The 21,934-nt window shown below is 41.7% G+C and overlaps 1 protein-coding gene across 1 annotated transcript in view; it reads left to right on the top strand.

Moving 5' to 3' along the window:
• Positions 1–21,934, top strand: part of LOC126419040 (rabphilin-3A) — a 1,076,902-nt gene that overhangs the window by 1,042,355 nt on the left and 12,613 nt on the right. Inside the window, exon 19 of the mRNA XM_050086103.1 lies at positions 9,954–10,129. Within this exon, the coding sequence (XP_049942060.1) occupies positions 9,954–10,129 (176 nt within the window). The remainder of the gene's footprint in view (positions 1–9,953; positions 10,130–21,934) is intronic.

The following is a 21,934-nucleotide window of genomic DNA, read 5'->3' as shown; positions in this document are numbered from 1 at the left end:
AATTTAGCGTGTGACGATAATGAATAATGAAGAAGCCTGTGCTGGGACTAGCCGTTATTAAATATGTATGACGAAGGCAGTGGCTGTCTCCTTCCTTTGTGTTTTTGAGACGAATATAGGTCCTTGATTAGTGAAGCTGTGTTGGCATTCCTTCTTGTCACCGGACATTTCATTATTACAGCATTTGAGAAGGACAAAATGGAATGTAACAACTCCGTAGCAGTCAAATCTGATTGCCAGCCCCATTAGGTACACGGTCACATTAATTAATAATTATTTTGGGCTGCTATTGCTATCAGATCCTGATTGAGCGGGATACGTAAATCGGACTTGTTACACCCTTGGATTACCGTGAAAGGACAAGTGCAATTTTTGGACGAATCGTATCTTGCTTAACATGAGAAAATATTTTTCAATGTTGGATCGGGACAGAGCATAAACTTTAAAATCGCGACAAGAATCAGTGCATTTTTGAACAATACGAAGTAATAGCATCTTACGATTGTGACTAAACTGTTTCTTCTCACCATATTTGATAAGAATAATAGTGTCGATAAACTGTGTTACAATGTGCAAATGCGTAAATCCGCGCGAAAAACTGTGAAAAGTGAACACCAAAGAAAGACACGTGTGAACATTACAACAGCAAAATGAACTAAGAATTCGTCACGGAAGCTTTTAAAGAAGTGTTTAGTAGTAATATTGTGACTGGAATTGCTTTTTGAATAATGAAAATCAGACAGCTTCATGTGGACCCATAAACTGTTATGCGGACGACAATTTATGTGGCGACGCAATTGTTGAGTGACGTCACACAGACCTGTGTAGCAGCTGCGCCAAAGAGCTTCGATCCGCGAGGTGATTTCACACGTCATCCCAACTACCTGTGCAAGGAGTAGTTCAAGCACAGATGCACTACACCGACGGTCTTCAGCGCGGCTTCAAGACACCGAGTGCTGACCCGGCATCTAGCGGCCGAACTACAAACTATGCCCGCCTGCAGCGCCACGGAGCGGCCGGCTGAGAACTACGATGTCCTGCCACAGCAAGCAAAGCGACTTCGAGACACCGAGCGCCGACCCAGCATCTAGCGGCCGAACTACAAACTACGCCCGCCTGCAGAGCCATGGAGTGGCCGACGGAGAACTACGACGAGTCGCCACAGATCTTCAGCGCGACTTCATGCGGCTCCGGCGGCAGTACAGCGCCACGCCCACTTCAAACGTCAAAACATCGCGACTCATGGTAACGTCAGTTGGTGAGTGAAGATGACTGGTTGACATAACATTAAATTGTAGTGTGCAGTCTTCACGGTAAATAAACGTTTGTAAACTGAGTTTCGCGTTAGGAAAAGTGCCCAATTACAGTAATTTCCGAAAAGTTTGCGAAACATACTCTGAAATATAGCATACTTATTGATGCATGTTGCGCAGTCTAAATGGTGATTATACAGATATGCTTATTGTTTTTGGGGATTTTACATTTATAGATTTAATGAATGGTGTGATTTATCTTATTTAAAACGTTTTACATAAACTGTGTATGTGAGAATTGATATTTGAAGTTATTAGGTTTTGAGAGTTGTTATGTTCAGTACTCATGCATATTGTATCAATTTTGGGATTAACTGAAGATACTGCAGTTACTGTTTGATTAGCTTCATGGTAATTAGGAGTGTTTTGGGTTGCTAGAAGTTATTCTGTATTACTTGCCTGTGCATTAAAAATAAACCAAACATGTCTACTGAAGATAAGCAGGTTTGTGAGGCAGTAGTTGAAAGGAAAGGGATAGGACAGGAAGACAGAGATGATTCAGGAATCAGTGGTTATGGAGTGTCATTAGATAGCCCATTAGCACATTCAACTAATTATCCCGAGACACCGGGACAAACGACGAGAAATAAGTCAGTTTCAGAGGATGCAGGTAAGTGGTTGATGTTGGTAGACTTGATAAAGGAGACTAACGTATCATTAAGGAAAGATTTACAAGAATTTAGAGAAGAAGAAGAAATATTCCACACATCATTTAAGAAAGGTTTACAAGAACTTAGAGAAGAGGGAAGAATATTCCACAAATCAATGCAGGAAAATTTACGAGAAGTCAGAGAATCATTAAAGGAAGGTTTCCGAGAAACTATAGAATCATTAATGAAGATGGAGAGTAATCTGAAGAAGGAAATGCAGGAGTTACCAGAACGACTGAAGATGAACATCGACGAGAGAGAGAGTAAGCTACAGAAGAATACAGACCAAGTCCAGGGAGACGTGGAGAAGATGGAAGGAAAGTTAACAAAAAAGATAGAAGACAATATTGGAGAAACTAAAGCCGAATTGGGAGAAGGGATCACCGAAGTGGAAACAAATTGCAATCATGGAATCACCAAGGTGACACAGATGCAGAAACAATGCAATGATGCGGTTAAGGGAATAGGAGATAGGCAAAACCAATTGCCTGTCAATCTGAGAAATGCTATAGCCATGCAACAAGAAGAGGATAACCAGAGGGTTGCAATGGAAGGTGAGGCCTTCACTTGGGGAGTCAAGAAGAAGGAAGGGACTACTAATTACTATCAGTTTGAAGGAGAATTCTTGAAGAAATACTGGTCCAAAAGTCATCAGTGTGCAGCAACTGAGGACCTACTACACTGAAAGTCACTTAATACATGGAGAGGAACGTTGAGAGAGTTTGCCGAACATTGGTGGAAATTGAACGAGACCTTGGAACAACCCCTGAGTGATGACGTAATGATATCAGCGATAAAGAGAAGAATGAGCCGGAGAATGCAAGGAACTGTATCCGGGAGCCTAATTAAAGATAGGGAGGCCTTGATGGAGATACTGGAACAGTTGGAATCTGTTCGATCACAGGAACACAAGCAAGCTAATGATCAAAACCGAGAGGGAAGTAATGACCCAAGGAATCATTTTAATCATTTGTCTGATTATAGAGGAAGAGGTGGAGGGACTGGAAAACTGAATGACACTCCAGGTGAGGTGCGGTCAAGAGTGAGAGCTACAAGGACTCGAATAAACCGACTAAGATATATTTAGGACATTTAGTTGTTGAATGGACATTTGAAAAAGGGAAATATTTATTTACATTGTGTTTTCTGATGTATTAGAATTAGAATTGCATATTTCATATCGACGATTACCTGAGAATGGGTATAAAACCTGTAACAACTAATTTGTAGTACAATAATTCATATGTCATGTGTTCAAGTAATAATTTTTGATTGTATGTTGTGTGTTACATTCAATATTGGACTATAGAGGAGTATTGCTGCTTGATAAAAAATTGTAATTTGGACAATACCATGTTTGTGAGATGTAATAACCTTTTGTAGAAGTTATTGTGGAGGCAGCCCACTACCGGAGTCGAGGGATTATTTAGTGAATTGTAATTTCATTATTTATTTACACTGTGTGTTTTGTTCAGATGTAGTAATGTAGTAATGTCCAATTCCCTTGCCGATTCTTTTACGCCAGAGGCTCCAAAGAAGTTTTCGAGGGCGGGGATGTAAGGGGTCCGTAGGCCCTTACTATAAGTTTGCACTCGGCACAGGTCGATAGGGCAAACAATCGATAGTGTCGTGTTGCGAGAGCGAGTGTAGATTTGAGTCAGTTCCGAGCCCTGTGGAGACCTGTTGCTGTAATGCAAGGCTTTACCGACAAAGGGAGTGGCATCGCCGTGGTTTAACCCCTTTGTGTTAGAATAATATGGGAAAGTGAAAAAGTATAATTACGAGAGTGATCAGTGATATTTCTGTGCCGATATTTGTGGTTTCACGTCTACCGTGCCGGCATCATTTGGATTGCAGTGTTGGATTGCAGTGATTGTATTTAGCGTGTGACAATAATGAATAATGAAGAAGCCTGTGCTGGGACTAGCCGTTATTAAATATGTATGACGAAGGCAGTGGCTGTCTCCTTCCTTTGTGTTTTTGAGACGAATATAGGTTCTTGATTAGTGAAGCTGTGTTGGCATTCTTTCTTGTCACCGGACATTTCATTATTACAGCATTTGAGAAGGACAAAATGGAATGTAACAACTCCGTAGCAGTCAAATCCGATTGCCAGCCCCATTAGGTACACGGTCACATTAATTAATAATTATTTTGGGCTGCTATTGCTATCAGATCCTGATTGAGTGGGATACGTAAATCGGACTTGTTACAAGGTTTACCACCAATTACCTTTGGATAAGGAATCCCAGAACATCGTGGTCTTCAACATGTGTTTTGGATTATATAAACACATGCACCTTCCATTTGGTATTTCCTCAGCACTAGCCATTTTCCAGAGGTAAGTCGGGCAGCTCACATTGCCCATCCTGGCTTGTGTCAATTATCTTGAAGACATCTCGGTCACTGGCCATACATGCTATGAGCGTTTGCAAAACCTTGGTACCTTATTTCATGATCTGCAGGCCACAGGCTTATGCTGTCAGCTGGAAAAGTGTAGTTTCTTTCAACTGTAAGTCAAATACCTGGGGCACTGGCCCAGCAAAGAAGGCATTCGTCCATCTGATCACTAGGTCACAACCATTAGCACCCTTCCCTGCCCCAAGGATTTATCTGACCTCCAGGTCTTTTTGGATAAGGTTAACTACTACTTAAAGTTTCTACCCCAGGCTGCTGACTTTGCATGGCCACTCAATCACTTGCATCACAAAGGGGTGCCATTCAACCAGACTCCTGCCTGTGATCAAGCTTTTCTCCACTTGAAAACAATGCTCAAGTCTGCCCCTTGCCAGACCCCTGTCTCTTCAGACTGTCGCTTGGCAGCCAATGCTTCAGCATATGGTTTTGGGGCAGTTCTGGCTCACAGGGATATGGATGGCTCAGAACAGCCCATTTCATATGCATCCAAGACACTGTCCCCTGGACAGAGGAAATATTCTCAGATTGAGAAAGAGGCTCTGGCTACTGTGCTTAGCATTCAAAAGGTTCACATTTACCTATATGGGACAAAGTTCACTCTCCTCACTGATCACAAGCCTTTAGTTACCCCCTTAGGCCCACACACTCATCTCCCTGAGTGAACTGCTCAACATCTCCAGCGCTGGGTACTGTTCTTATGCAATTGCACATACATTATCTGATATAAGCCCACCTCTCAATGATCAAATGCCGATGCCTTGTCACGTCTCCCCTTGGGCCCTGATCCCGAGTTTGACCAGCAGGAAGTCCTCTGCTTTTGCATTGATACAAGATACACTGGATGGATTTCCCACCACAGCTGCACACATTACCTCTGCCACATCCCGGGACCTCATTCTGTGGCAGGTTCTCTGCTATATCAGCCAAGGTTGACCCACCTATCTGGCTCGCCAGTTGAAAACTAAATTCAGCCCCTTGTGGCATGTCTTCTACAGGCTCTCAGTTGTGGCATGTGACCTTCTGCTGTCCGTGGAGGCTGACACCCATCGGGCAATCATCCCACCTGATTTGTGCCATTGGGTCCTCCACTTGCTACACCATGGACACTGGGAGATGTCCCATACAAAGGTGTTGGCTCACCATATGTATTGACCTGATATCAATGGTGACATCGAATGCTTGAACCGTGGGTGCACAGGCTGTGTGCACATCAGCAGGTGAGCCCACCACAATCATTTGCTCCCTGGCCTACACCTCGCCAGCCCTGGGAACACATCCCTCTCGATTTTGTGGGCCCATTCTTGGGATTGATGTGGTTTCTCATTGTGGATGCCTACTCAAGATACCTGTATGTGATGCACATGGCATCCACCGCAACTGAGGCCACACTCACGGCCTCGGCTCAAGTTCTCGCCATCAAAGGCCTGCCTTGTACTTTGGTCTCTGATAATGGCCCCAATTCACAGCAGTCTCCTTCCACACATTCTGTGAGGCCAACAGCATCAAACACATCCACACCCCTCCATTCCATCCATCCTCCATTGGCACAGTAGAAGAAATGGTCAGCACATTCAAACAACAGCTGACAAAAGTGGTCGAATCCTCTGCCACCACGTCGGGCCTCACCTTATTCCTGATCACTTATCGCACCACACAAGTGATGGTCATCGTCCAGCTGAACTCCTCCACGGGTGTCAACCACGGACCCTGCTCCATCTGCTGACACCATTGCATTCAGAGTCCCGCGACACATCCCGGGCATGGCCATGTGCACCCGCTTGTTTTGGTGCAAGGCTGTTTGGACTCCCGTCACAGTAGTCATGATCCATGGGTGACAGGTGGCGTGTGTGGCATCAGTACAGATACAGAAGGGGCTCAAGTGCTACCACCATAACCAACTACAGCCTTATACCCCTTTGTGGCACCTCACATCCCCCCCCCCCCCCCCCACCTCCTGGTGTGCACAAAGCCTTCGAGGTGGCCCCACTGCCAACAGCCACTGGCTCCCCTCTGGGACAGTGGCACTTCTTTCCGCATCCACAAAGATTGGAGGCGCCATGAGATGCGCTGCCCTTGGTGACGTTTTGATGGATTCCACAGATGGCCCTCCCAACCCACTGCCACAGGGTCTTCCTCCATTCCCCCCTTCTGCCCTCTGCCCACCACGGCACCATCCAGGGCATTTCTGCCCCTATGCACAGGTTGGGGGGGATTTAGTGTTGGAAGGTGCAAAAGTTGTGCTCTAGCACTTGCCTGCACCACAAGCCTCGCCGTGTGAGTGTGCCACTCTCTATACGATGTGAAGTTCGTAGCCAATTGCGTTTCCCATGATCAGGTATTTAGATGGCTATCCGCCCCTACCCCAGCAGTCTGGCACTCACTGTAGTTCCTGTTTGCGTCTCAGTCATGCTTCGTTCCAGTTCTGTGTGTTGAGATACCAACTGTCACTGTTTGGAGTGTTCCTGCATTGTTGCTGTCTTGTTACATTTATCGTCTCAGTTCTTGGTTACTTGCCTCATGTTGTGTCCTGGTCAGTCATAGTGTCTAACAGACACTATGACTGACCAGGACACTTGTACTACTGTTCATCTTGTTCATCTGTCCTGCCCATTCACAGTCAGCGATACCTGCAGCAGCTCCCTTACCTGGTGGCTTCACGTCTACATTCTCTGCTGTGCACCACTCACCGGTCACTTGTGGATGTAACAGTTTACATTTTGATAATGCAAGGAGAAATAAAATAAAGAAAAAGAAATTGCATATATTAACTTTTATCTTCTTTGTCACTCTTGTTTAGTCTGTCATCTGTGTACCACTGTTTTTAATCTTCATCTTCTTCTTAACAAGACAGCTATGAAAATTTAATCTCCATTGTCACAAATATTTGGTTATCTTCTGAATATGTCGGGACTTGTTTTTTCCATTGACGTGTTGCAGATTTTGCTTATGTACTGACATGAGATTGTTACCACAGTCTAACACAACAGTCACAACATTCTGACTCATTTTTGTTACCTGCAGCAACAGGAGTGCCCCAAGCAGCCAGAAAGCCATGCTTCTGAATACAATATATGATGGATGTGAATACTAACATTTATATTGATTTTTAACGTAGTTTTCACGATGTGGAGTGTATGTAGTACCATAAAAATTGACAATAAATAAAAAATGACACCACATTTGTCATTATTTAACTTCCTACAAAATGGTACATTATTGTACCATAATTTACCATTCTCTTATAACATGCAGATATTTATTAAGTAATGTTGTTTTCCTTAACTAAAAAAAAATGCTAGTAAACACTATATGACTTACGTCTATGTGAAAAAAGTGCAGTTTTGTTTGCTATATTTCCAGCCAAATCAGTGAATGTGAAATGGAAGAAACCTACTTGGGTTGTAATACCTACATTATTTAATGTACCAAATAAACCACCACAACTGTAGCTTAAGGGAAAATCACATAGACATGATAATAAATCATCAAAATCAATAAATCTGTTTCTTAGCACAGAAGGGAGCAAAATCACAATTGTTGCTAAATCTGAGCCACAAACAGCAAGAATCTTCACTTTTGAAGCAAAAGCAATTACATTTACAAAAGTATTCCTGTATTAGAAAGACAAGTTAAGTGTAAGACTGGGTGAATCATTAGACTCCATAAGATTTTTTAATTGTCGAAGAAAGTGTCTATGATAATAACAACAGAAACAGTAGAAATATATACTTCTTATACATGAAATGTGTGTCTATATTCTGCTGCTTTCATTAAATATATAAATATTCGAAAGTATTTTTTCATTGATAAGTTGTTCCTTATGTCACTAAATCAGTGTTATTCAACTGTTTTACATGTATTTCACAACAATTTGTCTCTTGGTAATTTACTAATGTGTGGAAATTAAAAATATAGCTATTATTTTGTTAATTAAGTAGGAAATAATTAAAAACAAACTTTATCCTTACAGCACATGAGAATGTCTGCTTTCTGATCACTTGGAGCACTAGTGTGGCTCCAGCTGTCGAACGGTTATAATTTTCAGACCAGAGATTGCTGTGACTGTAATGCATTAGACTGTGATGTTACTCTGTCTTTTGCTACAAAAAATATTGTTTGGTCATTGCTTTTTCATTGCCTGTGTAGAACCACCAGCTGACACTCCCTGTTGTCCCTGTCATACCTCATGGTGAGTGTAGACAACACTGCAGCACAAATGCATGAAACAAATATACATGCCACTGGTCCCACTCTAGACTTTTAGCATTTCCTGCAGAAATCTATGCCATTGTTGAGTATTTGTCCCATTGTAAAGTCAATTCAATTCTGATTAGAATCTGATTAAGTAAACTGCAGTTTAAAAATGGTAGACATTCATAAAAAGCCAAAATATGCAGTATAGATTCCCATGGTTGGCAGCAGGGTGAAATTTGTTGCCTGCTCACAATTCCCCTCCTCACACTCAGCCAAGCTGGTGTCTCTGTTCCCCTTCCAAGGCTTTTCTGTGTTTGAGCAACAGTGGAACACAGATGACAATATCTTCTAGGTAGCAGGTCATATGTAACAACAGCAACTAATACACCTCATAACCAAATAAAGTATTAGCTTTGGTAAAGAATGATGTAATGGTTTTTAAAGAACAAGATTTTTGCCTTTGAAAGTTACCTTTATTAAAAAGCAACATAAATGTATGAGTATGTATACAGTATCCATACATGTATGGTAGGACAACTTTTACTGCAAATCTGTTCAAATACGACAAAAGTTTATTGAGTTGATAGAATTTAATGCTATTTCCTCCTGTTTCTCAACATTGACAATTTTTTAAGCATAGCATTAACTATCATAGTGTCTAATTCATAGTTTCTCACATATCCACTGTGCTACATAGCACCTTGAGTCAAATGTCATGTGATTGTTTAAGCAAAATTGATATTATATCAAGCACTTTGGCATATTGGGAAATCTTGAACCCATTCATATGAAAGTATTGTTTGCTAGCCCCCTTCCTTCGGAAATTTTCAAAATAAATTTGTATGAAACCTCAACAGCCAAAGCTTCATCTATAAATATGTAAGATGACCCCCTGCATTAATCTATTAAACACTGTAAACATGTTGACCTTGGCAGCAACAGTTTAATCTGTGAATACAAGATGACCCAATATTTTTTTAAAGACAAATTTGGGAAAAAAACCTTGTCTTATAATCGGATAAATACGGTATTCCTTTTTCAGGGAGCAGAGAGGAATTGGCTTGGGGAGACTGAATGTGGGGCAGATAGGTCACTCAAAACCTATGTTATGAGGGATCTCACTCAATGTAGATCCCTCTTAGCAAGGATTCTGAGTGACCCCTTGTCCAGTGTCCCTCCAAACCAATTTCTTTTTCTTTCCTGAAGAACCTAGAATTTCTGTGATATTCTTTCACACATATATATCAGCCATCTGCATGTTGTGCCTCTGTGAAGGTAAGTACTAGCCACTATCTCTCTGTGAATTTAACTATTTTCTGAATGGAATCTTAATTTTTATGGAATTACTTGATTTATACAGTTTTTCTTATCTCTGCAGGAGGCTGAAACCTGATCCATACCATCGTAAACACAAAACTTCAATTAAATGGAAGAATCTGAATCCTGTTTTCAATGAAGAATTTGCTTTTGATACAAAGATGACAGATCTTCCAAAACAAGAACTTGAGATCACAGTATGGGACAAAGATTATGGGAAAAGTAATGATTATCTTGGTGTGTATGAAAAATACATCCATTGCTCATAACAAAAATAATAGTAAAGGACTTATACATAGTTGTCATCAAATGCACTTTCGTAGTGTTTCTCTCTCTCTCTCTCTCTCTCTCTCTCTCTCTTTAACACACACACACACACACACACACACACACACACACACACACACACACACACAAGTAGTATGCTTGCATAATATCTTCCACTATTACTGAAATGAAAGATTGGTTGGAAGTTGCACAAGATAGAAGTTGTGGCTTTTTCCAACAAAACAATGAAATATATTGACCAAAAATAACAAATTTTGTATTTTTGCTGATAACTCACTTTCAAAGCATATTACAATTAATGGAAACATTCGAGTTGAACTTAGATTTTGAAGTTAGATTTTCTCCATTGTTGTGGTGGTGACTGTTGAACGTCTTGCTCAATGTATTACACTCCTACTGGATTCATCCCGCATGAAGGAACATCAGCTGAGTATTGTAATTAATGAAATTATGTATGCTTTGCTCCAGTTTCACCTTCATTCTATTATTAAATCTCATTGACAGACAAAAATTCTTGACAAACTAGACCGAACTGAAGGCTCAAGAAAACAGAACTGTCCTGCTGGGCTCTGCCACTACCACATTATAAATTCAGTTCAACAATCCAGACCTTAAATAATATTGTTATAACATGAGTAAAATTAAACTTATACCTAAAAATTGGTCCAGGTACAGAAATACACCCTATAAAAAATGGAAATACCTGTTAAATGTGTCTTTCTACATGAAATTTTACCACATGTGTTACCTTAACAATTGATTCCAGGAAACATTAACTTACTTTTTAAGTTGCAAAATAAATTTTACTGCCAACATTTACTCTAAAACGTGGTCTAGGAATCAACACTACTTAGCAGTAGACTCAAAAATTAAAAATTTGGTAAAGCAATTTCAGAAACTAACATCAAATCAGTTTTTCTCGAATTTTCTGTAAAATTAAGATAAATTGAAAGTCACCAACAAACCTTCTTAAGGGTAAAAATAATTATAAACTTATATTCAAGAGAAATTAAGTATGGAAATGCTAACAATTATTAACAAAATATGTATTCTATAAGCAATCTGTGTGCTGGAAAATGTATCATACCTGGCATTGATAACTTCATTGTGTAACTTCCTTGTCCACCACATTACACAGTAATTCAAGGAAGGAAAAGTAGTACACAAGCCAAACTTTTGTTGAAGTAAGGACAGTACTTTAATGTAACAGGTAGGATTCAGATTGAATGACAGTGTTTATAGTACTAGGTCAGTCACTATAGTCACTATATTACCATGAGTCAAATGTCATGTGATTGTTCAAGCAATATTGATATTATATTGAGGGCTTTGGCTTATCAGGAAATCTTGAGCCCATTTCTGCATATTGTTTGCTAGGCCCTTTCGTTTGTAATTTTTCAAAATAAATTTGTATGAAACCTCAATAGCCAAAGCTTCATCTATAAATGTAAGATGACCCCTATATTAATCTATTAAACACTGTAAAAAAGTAGGCCCAGCAGCAACAGTTTAATCTGTGAATATAAGACTATTCCATATTTTTTGAATGATGAATTTGGCAGAATAACTTGACTTATAATCAGGTAAATATAGTATTCCTGTTGTCATATGTTCCAACTGTTATAACTTCAAGTTGAACAAATATATTTCAAGGAAGATGCAATACATGAAAGTCACAGATCAAATAAACAGAGTAAGACATGTGTACACTTTAACAGTCAAATCATAACTGAGTCCGAGTCTAGCGGCCACTGGCTGGCTGACCACTTAGGTGGTGCTGCTGCTGCATGGCTGGCAGACAGCGCCGCATGTAGAGGACACACATAACAGTGCGGCAGCACTTTGAAAGATCGGCGAGTCACAGCACTTTTCCCCCCTTTGAAGTTGTAGCACAGGTCTTGATGGAGGTGGCCTGTAGATTGCTAACGTCCATAGGTGTTGTCTGACTGGCCGTAAAGTCTCGAGGAGGAGGCTTCCCGTACAGATGGGAGTGTCCCCGATGATAACGAGTCAAAGACAGGAGACGTGGGGGTCGAATCTGCTGGGGCCCCGTGCACCAATCTGCCCATTGCAGCAAGTCCGGTTGTTATAACAGAAGGCATGGGCGATGTGTCTGCGTCCGTAGGAGAAGGAGGTGAGTAGAGTTGCTCTGACAGATGATTGTCATTTGGTTCCTGCATGGGCACGTCTCCTGGTGGCATCAGTTCTTGTGCTTGCACTGATATGATGGTGAGAGGACTTCGTTATGAGTAATGAGAGATTCCAGTATCCTGAGCGTCATGTAGAGCCGAAGATGGTGTAGCAGCATCTGGAACAAGCGTTGCCGGCACATGAGGCCGAAGCTGTTCCAAATGACACACTGCAACATGCGTGTCCATCTGGATTTCATATAGGCGTTGGGCACGGTGTCATAAGATGCGGCCAGGACTCCATTTTGGCCGCCTGCCATATCCCTGTACCCATACAAGGTTGTTGGCGGTGAACCGGACAAGTGAAGCCACCCGCGGCCGTGAGGTGGAAGGCCAAGATGAAGTAGAGTGCGGGGCTGTCAGCCATGTAAGAGCTCAGCTGGGTTGTGGTCGCCCATGGGGGTGAAACGGTAAGAAGCCAGAAGTTGGAGAAGCGCATCAACAGCAGCAGAAGAAGTCACGAGTTTCCTCATCTGAGCCTTAAATGTGCGGACCAGTCGTTCAGCCTCACTGTTTGACTGTGGATGGAACGGAGGGGCCGTGACACGCATGACGCTGTGACAGGCACGAAAATTTGCAAAATCGGAAGAGGCAAATTGTGGACCATTATCAGTAACAAGAGTAGAGGGAAGACCTTCCAAAGGGAAAATGCGAGCTAAAGCATTAGTGGTTGCCGCGGTGGTAGGCGACGTGCAACAGACAATGAAAGGAAAGTTAGAGTAGGCATCAATAACGAGAAGCCAATAAGTACCTAAAAAGGTCCCGCAAAGTCAGCATGAATATGCTCCTAGGGCTTCTCAGGCAAAGGCCACGGTGACAAAGATGACTTTGGGGTGGCAGTCTGTGACGCACAAGGGCCGCAGGCAGCGACCATGTGTGTGATTTCAGAGTCGATGTTGGGCCAGTACACATGACGGCGCGCCAGAGATTTTGTGCGAGAGACACCCCAGTGGCCTTGGTGAAGGAGGCGCAAGACTGAAGCATGCAAAGACGCAGGTACGACAACACGCGCCGAAGCATTTTTGGTGGGAAGGAGGATAACATCGTCCCTTGCCGTGAGGCAGTAACACAATGCATAGTAGTTCCACAACATATCAGAAGTCTTAGCAGAAAGATGATCTGGCCAACCCCTCTGAATACAGTGTAAAACCTGGGAGAGGGTAGGGTCACAACCCGTAGCTGCCGCCAGCTGGTCCCCGGTGATGGGGAACCCGTCCGCAACCTGCTGCTCGGCAACATCCAGGTGGAAACACAAAAGTTTGTCCCTATCGAATGCCAGATCAGGACCCATGGGAAGGTGAGACAGTGCATCAGCATTCGCATGTTGAGCCGTCGGCGGGAAATGAATCTCATAATTGAAACGAGACAAGTAAAGAGCCCAACGCTGGAAGCGGTGTGCAGCCTTGTCGGGAAGTGACATTGATGGATGAAACAAGGAAACAAAGGGTTTGTGATCCATAACAAGATGAAATTTCGATCCATAGAGAAAAACACCAAACTTATGAAGAGCATAAATAATGGCCAAAGCTTCTTTTTCAATTTGAGAATACTTTTGTAGCGTTTTGGAGGCATAAGCAATGGATTGTTCAGAACCGTCAGAAAAATGGTGCGCAAGGGCTGCACCAACCCCGTATTAAGGGCCATCTGTGGCAAGAACAAGATGTTGGCCTGGTCGATAAGTAGCCAGGCATGAGGCGTGTTTCAGCATAGTCTTCAATTTCTGGAAAGCCACATCGCATGATGCGGACCAGTGAAAAGGCATGTGTTTATGCAACGGCTGAGCCACCGAAGCAGCAGACGGTAAAAACTTGTGATAGTATGCTATTTTCCTCAAGAAGGCCTGCAGTTCCTTAACAGATGTAGGGTGAGGAAGGGCATCGATCGCAGTGACAGTTTGCTGAAGTGGACGAATACCATCCTGAGAGAGTTAAAACCCCAAGTACGTGATAGATGCCTGAAAAAATTTTGATTTCTGAAGATTACACTTAAGACCGGCAGTCTGTAAGACATGAAAAAGTGTGCGGAGATTTTGAAGATGTTTGTCAGTGGTGGAGCCAGTGACAACAATGTCGTCCTGGTAATTTATACACCCAGGGACGGTGACCAATAATTGTTCCAAGAATCATTGAAAGAGAGCAGGGGTGCTGGCAACCCCGAATAGCAATCGCTGGTATTGATAGACGCTGAAAGGCATGTTAAGGACCAGAAACTGCCGGGAAGCAGTGTCGAGAGGAAGTTGATGATAAGCTTCTGACAGGTCAAGTTTAGAAAAATACTGGCCTCCAGCAAGTTTAGTGAACAATTCTTCAGGTCGAGGCATAGGGTAAGTGTCAATAAGGCATTGAGCATTTACAGTGGCTTTGAAATCGCCACAGAGACGAATATCGCCATTTGGCTTAGCAACGACAAAAGGAGAGGACCACTCACTGAAAGTGACAGGAAGCAAGACCCCTGGAGCAGTGAGACGATCCAGCTCTGATTTGACCTGATCACGAAGGGCCACAGGAATGGGCCGAGCCCAAAAAAACTTAGGGCGAGCAGTGGGTTTGAGCGTGATATGAGCTTCAAAGTCGTTTGCACGGCCTAACCCAGGAGAAAAAAGAGATGAAAATGTCATCAACAAGGAATCCAATTGAGCATAAGGAATAGCATCAGAGACAATATTGACAGAGTCATCTATGGAGAAACCAAAAACGCTAAAGGCATCGAAACCAAAAAGATTCTCCGCATTACTATGGTCGACCACAAATATGGAAACAGTGTAAACGACAGATTTGTGAGATATCTCAGCATCAAATTGTCCCAAGAGAGAAATCTTCTGTTTATTGTAAGTCCGTAATTGCCTAGTGACAGGTGACAGGAGTGGAGAAACCAACTGAAGATACGTCTGAGAATTTATGATAGTGGCAGCAGAACCAGTATCCACCTGCATGTGAACATCTCGACCAAGTATTTGGACAGTGAGGAATAACTTCCCTGAAAGGGAAGAAGTACAATTGACAGACAAAACAGAATCAGAATCAGTGTCATGTACATGAACATCGTGTATGTGGTCGGATTTGCAAACGGATGACACATAACCCTTTTTTTTGCATTTGTGACACACAGCCCAACGTTGTGGACAATCTTCTCGTGAATGTTTCGTAAACACTGCGGACATGAAGGAAGTTGCCATGGGTTTTGCTGCAGTTTCTTAGAGGTTTGTTTACGGTTAGGCCAAGGCTGCATTTGGGAGCATACTGCGGCCACGTCGGCCGGCGGGGACACGCCACACGCTTCATCAACATCGCACAGAGGTTGTATTTCCCCGACGTTGCCCCGTGCCTCTATTTGCACTCCAGCGGCGCGAGAAATTTCAAAAGACTGAGCGATGGATAGGACTTCATCTAGAGTTGGATTTGCCAACTGAAGGGCATGATGCCTAACTTCTTTGTCGGGTGCCAATCGGATAATAGCATCCCATACCATGGAATCAGCATAGGATTCTTTGTGAACTTCAGTAAGAAATTGACACCTTCTACTGAGGCCGTGAAGTTCAGCAGCCCAAGCGCAATAGGATTGATTTGGTTGTTTTTTACAATGATAAAAGGCAACACAGCAGGCTACCACATGCGTTTGCTTTTGAAAATAGGACAGAAGTGAACACATTTCAGCAAAAGACAAAGATGCAAGGATCTTTCAAAGGAGCCAATTGCGACAACAACTGATACATTTGAGGTGAAATCCATGAAAGGAACAGAGACTTACATGTTTGTTCATCCGCGACATGAAATGCCAAGAAGTGCTGTTGAAGATGTGTTTCATAATCAGACCAGTCTTCTGCCATCTCATCGTAAGGAGGAAAAGGAGGTAGAGACAATGACAAGAGATGCCCCGCATTTGATGCCACAACTAAATCACGAATCACATTTGTGAGAAGCGTTTGCTGTTCTATGAGACCTTGCAATAGTTGCTCAGAAGTAGCCATGAAAACATGTGGGTCAACGATGGAAAAGAAAAATCCCATCCTCATCGCCCATTGTTATAACTTCAAGTTGAACAAATACATTTCAAGGAAGATGCAATACATGAAAGTCACAGATCAAGTAAACAGAGTAAGACGTGTGTACACTTTAACAGTCAAATCATAACTGAGTCCGGGTCTAGCAGCCGCTGGCTGGCTGGCTGCTTAGGTGGCGCTGCTGCTGCATGGCTAGCAGACAGCGCTGCATGTAGCGACACGTGTAACTGCTCGGTGGCACTTTGAAAGATCAGCGAGTCACAACAATAACTATTTTCATCACATTATTTACTAAATTTGTCAGGTGCTTTAAAGGCTTGTCTAACTATAAAGACCTTTCTAGTTTTTTCGGGATACATTTCAAGCATCAATTGCAAACAAATTTTATTATGCTTCACCAGCTTCAACAAATGAATTTTTCATCTTCAGAAGCCTACAAAATAAGGGATATTACAAATCTTTAGACTTTGGTTATACATTTATAAGAAGTATAAGAAGTATATTACAGAAACGTAGTGAGGTGACACTGATGATAGCCCCATGGTCCATCTGGGTGGTAAGTTGTTCAGCAGTTGCCCATCTATTCAGCCATAGTTCACCCCTGTCATCTACAGACCATAGTGCCGCATAGTTGCATTGATGCTGGTTTTGGATCATGCTATTTTGCCATGCGTGGTGTACGTTAACCACCACAGCATAACACTTTGAAAACTTACCCGTTTCCAAAATACTTCTGCCCCTGTCTTCTGAAGATGACAAATTAATTTGCTGAAACTGGTAAAGCATAATAATATTTACTTTACAACTGATGCCTAAAATTCATCCTGCAAAAATAATACTACAGTTGTTGAAAATGACTGCCATGAATAAAATAATAAATCTATTTAGTTGCTTGAAACACATTACTAATATGTGGTCCAGTCACATTAATGGGTTACAGTATTAGCAGTGGGGAGTACATGAAGTGTGTTAGGGAGGATGCGGAAAACAGCGCAGTTGTTGTAATGCGGAAAACAGTGCAACTGTTATTGTAATGCGGGAACAGAGCAATTTATTTGGTTTCCAAAAAGGTCATGGACAGTGGATTTAGTACCAGGAGTGCAAGCATTTCTGAAATGGATGAGTTTTCAAAGTGTTAAACTACACCGTGCATAGCAAACTGGCACTATCCAAAACCAGTGCGAGGTAACTGTGATGTATCACCAGCAATAGATGACAGGTGGGAACTATGGCTGCAGGATGTGTACGAGTGAATAGATGTGCAACTGTTGACTAGCTGACTGCCCAGATGAACCAAGGGGCTACCAACAGTTCTCAGTGACTGTTCAACAAACATGGCTGCAAACAGGCTTCTGCAGTAGGCACCTGGTTTATGCAGCCATGCCAACTGTTATTCATCAGTGACGAAGGCTGGAATTTACATGCCAGTACCACAGCTGAGCATCCACTGAGTGGAGACAGGTAACCTTTCCAACTTTCCAAATGAACCATATTTTATGCTCCATAGATCAGAGGAGGGAGTGTTACGGTGTTTGGGTAATGTTTCTGTGGTGTTCCCTGGGTGATCTTGTCATTCTGGAAGGCATAATGTATCAACACTAGTATGCATCTATCCTTGTGGATCATGTCCACCCCTACATGCAGTTTCAAACAATGGAAAATCCAGGATAGTATGTAACAATATAATGAAAAGGATAGTTGCTACTCACCATATAGCAGAGATGCACAGTCGCAGAAAGTCACAACAAAAAGATTGTCTTTCTTTTGGCCAGCAAGGCGTTTGTCAAAAATAGCCAAGATACATGCTGACACAAATGCAACTCCCACACACATGGCCAAGTTGCCAGAGGCTGGGGTCATATGTGTGTTGAGATGCAGTTGCTAGATTGTGTATGTTTTTTATATATATATATATATATATATATATATATATATATATATATATATATATATATATATATATATATATATATATATATATATCTTCTAGAACTTATTGACTCTCTTCCTGCACATCTTGCAGCTGTCCACACTGCAAAAGAGTGGTTATTCAGGCTAGATTGTGTATGTGTGTATGTTTTATATATATATATCACAGTGTACATGTGTGGTTTGAAGAGCACCACGCTGCAGATACCATACTCCCTTGACCACCAAATTTTCCAGATTTACAACCAATTGAGATACCACCTTCATCGGGCTGTTTGTTCCCTGGATCCTCAACCAAGACACCTGATGCAGCTGGGCATGATGCTGGAGTCAGCATGGCTCCACATTCCTGTCGGTATCTTCTAGAACTTATTGACTCTCTTCCTGCACATCTTGCAGCTGTCCACACTGCAAAAGAGTGGTTATTCAGGCTAGATTGTGTATGTGTGTATGTTTTATATATATATATCACAGTGTACATGTGTGGTTTGAAGAGCACCACGCTGCAGATACCATACTCCCTTGACCACCAAATTTTCCAGATTTACAACCAATTGAGATACCACCTTCATCGGGCTGTTTGTTCCCTGGATCCTCAACCAAGACACCTGATGCAGCTGGGCATGATGCTGGAGTCAGCATGGCTCCACATTCCTGTCGGTATCTTCTAGAACTTATTGACTCTCTTCCTGCACATCTTGCAGCTGTCCACACTGCAAAAGAGTGGTTATTCAGGCTTCTGACAGGTGCACATTAATGTTACTGGACAACGTAAATGCAACTGAAAAAGTAAGCTAACTCTGGGGAAGTTAACTGAAGAACTATGCTTACAATGCAACTGACAAATTACAGAATAAAAGCAATTCAAGAGAAATGAGAAGTGCAATAAAGTTTAAAAATTGATCAGTGTGAGCAAGACATATAAGCACAAAAAAGAAAAAGAATAATTACAATGGAAGTAGAAATCAGATAGCCCATAAGAAAAGAGAGAAGTTTATGTGAAAGGGAGGAGGAAATCAGAGAGTAATAAAAGTTGTATACTCATACGATCAGATTTAACCTACAAAAATGAACTTTCGTAACTAGGCATGTGTAGTATCTAAGCGATATTAACAATGAACAAAAAAATGAAATAGTAGAACTTTAGATATTAATACTCAAGTAAAAATATTACAAATAACCAATTACACACTCAAAGTACCTGTTCCCAGCAGAAGTTTTAGTATTTATGTATTTATTTCATGAGTGCAGCACATGAATTACATGTCTACTGACAGTGCCATTTGTTGGTACTGCACACTATAACATGTCAATGTTGTAGACAAATCAGTCTAGAATTCATACCAATGGTCAGCTGTGGTGTTCTTGTTAAGATGCAGCACTCTGGTACAAAATATTGAAAAGTAGGTAAATGATTAGATTCACATCACCTATCTGGATTTGCCTTATTTTAGGGTATGTGTGGAACCCTGTGAACATGTCTGTTATCATGCCCCGGTAGCTGAGTGGTCAGCGTGACAGACTGTCAATCCTAAGGGCCCGGGTTCGATTCCCGGATGGGTCGGAAATTTTCTCCGCTCAGGGACTGGGTGTTGTGTTGTCCTAATCATCATCATTTCATCCCCATCGACACGCAGGTCGCCGAAGTGGCGTCAAATCGAAAGACCTGCACCAGGCGAACGGTCTACCCGACGGGAGGCCCTAGCCACACGACATTTCCATTTTCCATCAATGTGAAAGACAGAGTGTCCACAGAAAACTCGTCATGAATATTTAGAAGTGGCAACATCCGGTCAAAAGAATTTTGAAATAAATCCAGAATCAGATAGTCACACTGCAGTAGAGTGTGCGCTGATATGAAACTTCCTGGCAGATTAAAGCTGCGTGCCAGACCGAGACTCAAACTCGGGACCTTTCTCTTTCGTGGAGCAAGTGCTGTGCCATCTGAGGTACCAAAGCATGACTCACAACCCATCCTCACAGCTTTTCTTCTGCCAGTACCTCATCTCCTAACCTCCAAACTTCACAGAAACTCTCCTGCGACCCTTGCGGAACTAGCACTCCTGGAAGAAAGCATGGTTCAGTTTTACACCATCTACAGAACTAAGCAACTAATGTGCTTTCTCAGGGTGTGACTAATAATTTGTCCAGTCAGTTTAGTTCCAGAAAAAATGCAACACCATAGAGATAACAGGTGATTCACAACGTATATGATTCTGTGACATTTATTGCATTTCTTTGTATGCTACATGTTACTGTAATAATCACTATGTATTTACTTAACTACACTACGTAAAAGAAGGGAATGACAACCACTCACTTATACCAGATCAAAGCATGGAGCTCAGGAACACATAACAGAAAACAGCATTCACACTAGCTTTTGAGCACTGCTATTTATGCAGCAATAGTACACACAGTCACACAGTGTGTCGGTGTGGTTATTCCTTTGTGTGTGTGTGTGTGTGTGTGTGTGTGTGTGTGTGTGTGTGTGTGAACACATGTACTATTTCTTGCAAAAGAGCTGTGCTCAGAAGCTAATACTGTTTTCTGTTACGTGTTACTGCACTCCATGCATCAGTCTGCCATAGGTGAGTAGTTGCCTTTCTCTTATTTTACGTATGAGGTGTGATCAAAAAGTCATGGAAGTTTTTGTTTTTCTTAAAAAATATTTATTTATTCATCAACATCAACTTGTTCTCCATCAAATATCATATACTTGTGTTAGTGCTTTTACAAATCTTGGAAGTACTTCTGGACCTTACTTTTCGTTATGGTGTTCAGCTCCTTCAGCGATTCTGTTTTTATATCATCAGTGGTGGCAAAACAGCATCTTTCATGGTTCTCTTCAGTCATGGGAATAGAATGAAGACACAGGGGGACACATCCAGACAATACAGTGGCTGAAACAACATAATGGTTTCATTTTTTGCCAAAAAATCACAAAAAAGCATTGAGGTGTGAGCGGGAGCTTTATTGTGATGCAATTTCCATGAGTGGTTTTGTCACAATTCTGGTCATTTTCTTTGAATTGCTTCACACAAATGGCACAACTTTCAGGTAGTATTCCTTATTGACCATAAGGCAGGAACTCATAATGCACTATCCCATTTTAATTGAAGAAAAGAGTGAGAAGAACTTTCACACAAGATCTAAATTGTAAAACTTTTTTCAGTCTTGGCTCTTCAGGCAGTTTCTGTGAGAATAATTGGACCTTTGTTTCAATGTCATACCCATACACCCATGTTTCATCACCTGTTAAAAACTTCTTTAGACTTCACTTGACAATTCATGAGCAATGTCTGCGTGTTGTTATTTTTGGAAAAAATTCAACAATCTTGGAAGAAACTTTGCTGCTACATGTTTCATGCCCAAAACATCTGAAAAAACTGCTTGACATGAGCCAGAGGATATGCTGACATCATCAACCTCTCTTATTGCGAATCAGCAGTTTTACAGAAACATTTTCTTTACTTTGTAATCTTACCCTCCCATACTTCACCATTAAATTCCTCTTAGTCTGTTCATTATTTTCAAAAGCTTTGATAGGTGTAAAATACACAAAAGAAAAACTTTTTATTTACCTTGATTATCTCATTGTTGTTGGCTCCAGGTCTTGTGTCTAGGGTACAGTCT

This window comes from Schistocerca serialis, chromosome 9 (genome assembly GCF_023864345.2).
Source record: "Schistocerca serialis cubense isolate TAMUIC-IGC-003099 chromosome 9, iqSchSeri2.2, whole genome shotgun sequence".
NCBI classification, from domain to species: domain Eukaryota; kingdom Metazoa; phylum Arthropoda; class Insecta; order Orthoptera; family Acrididae; genus Schistocerca; species Schistocerca serialis.
Note: the sequence above shows the minus strand (reverse complement) of the source record. Positions and strands in the feature narration are given on the sequence as shown.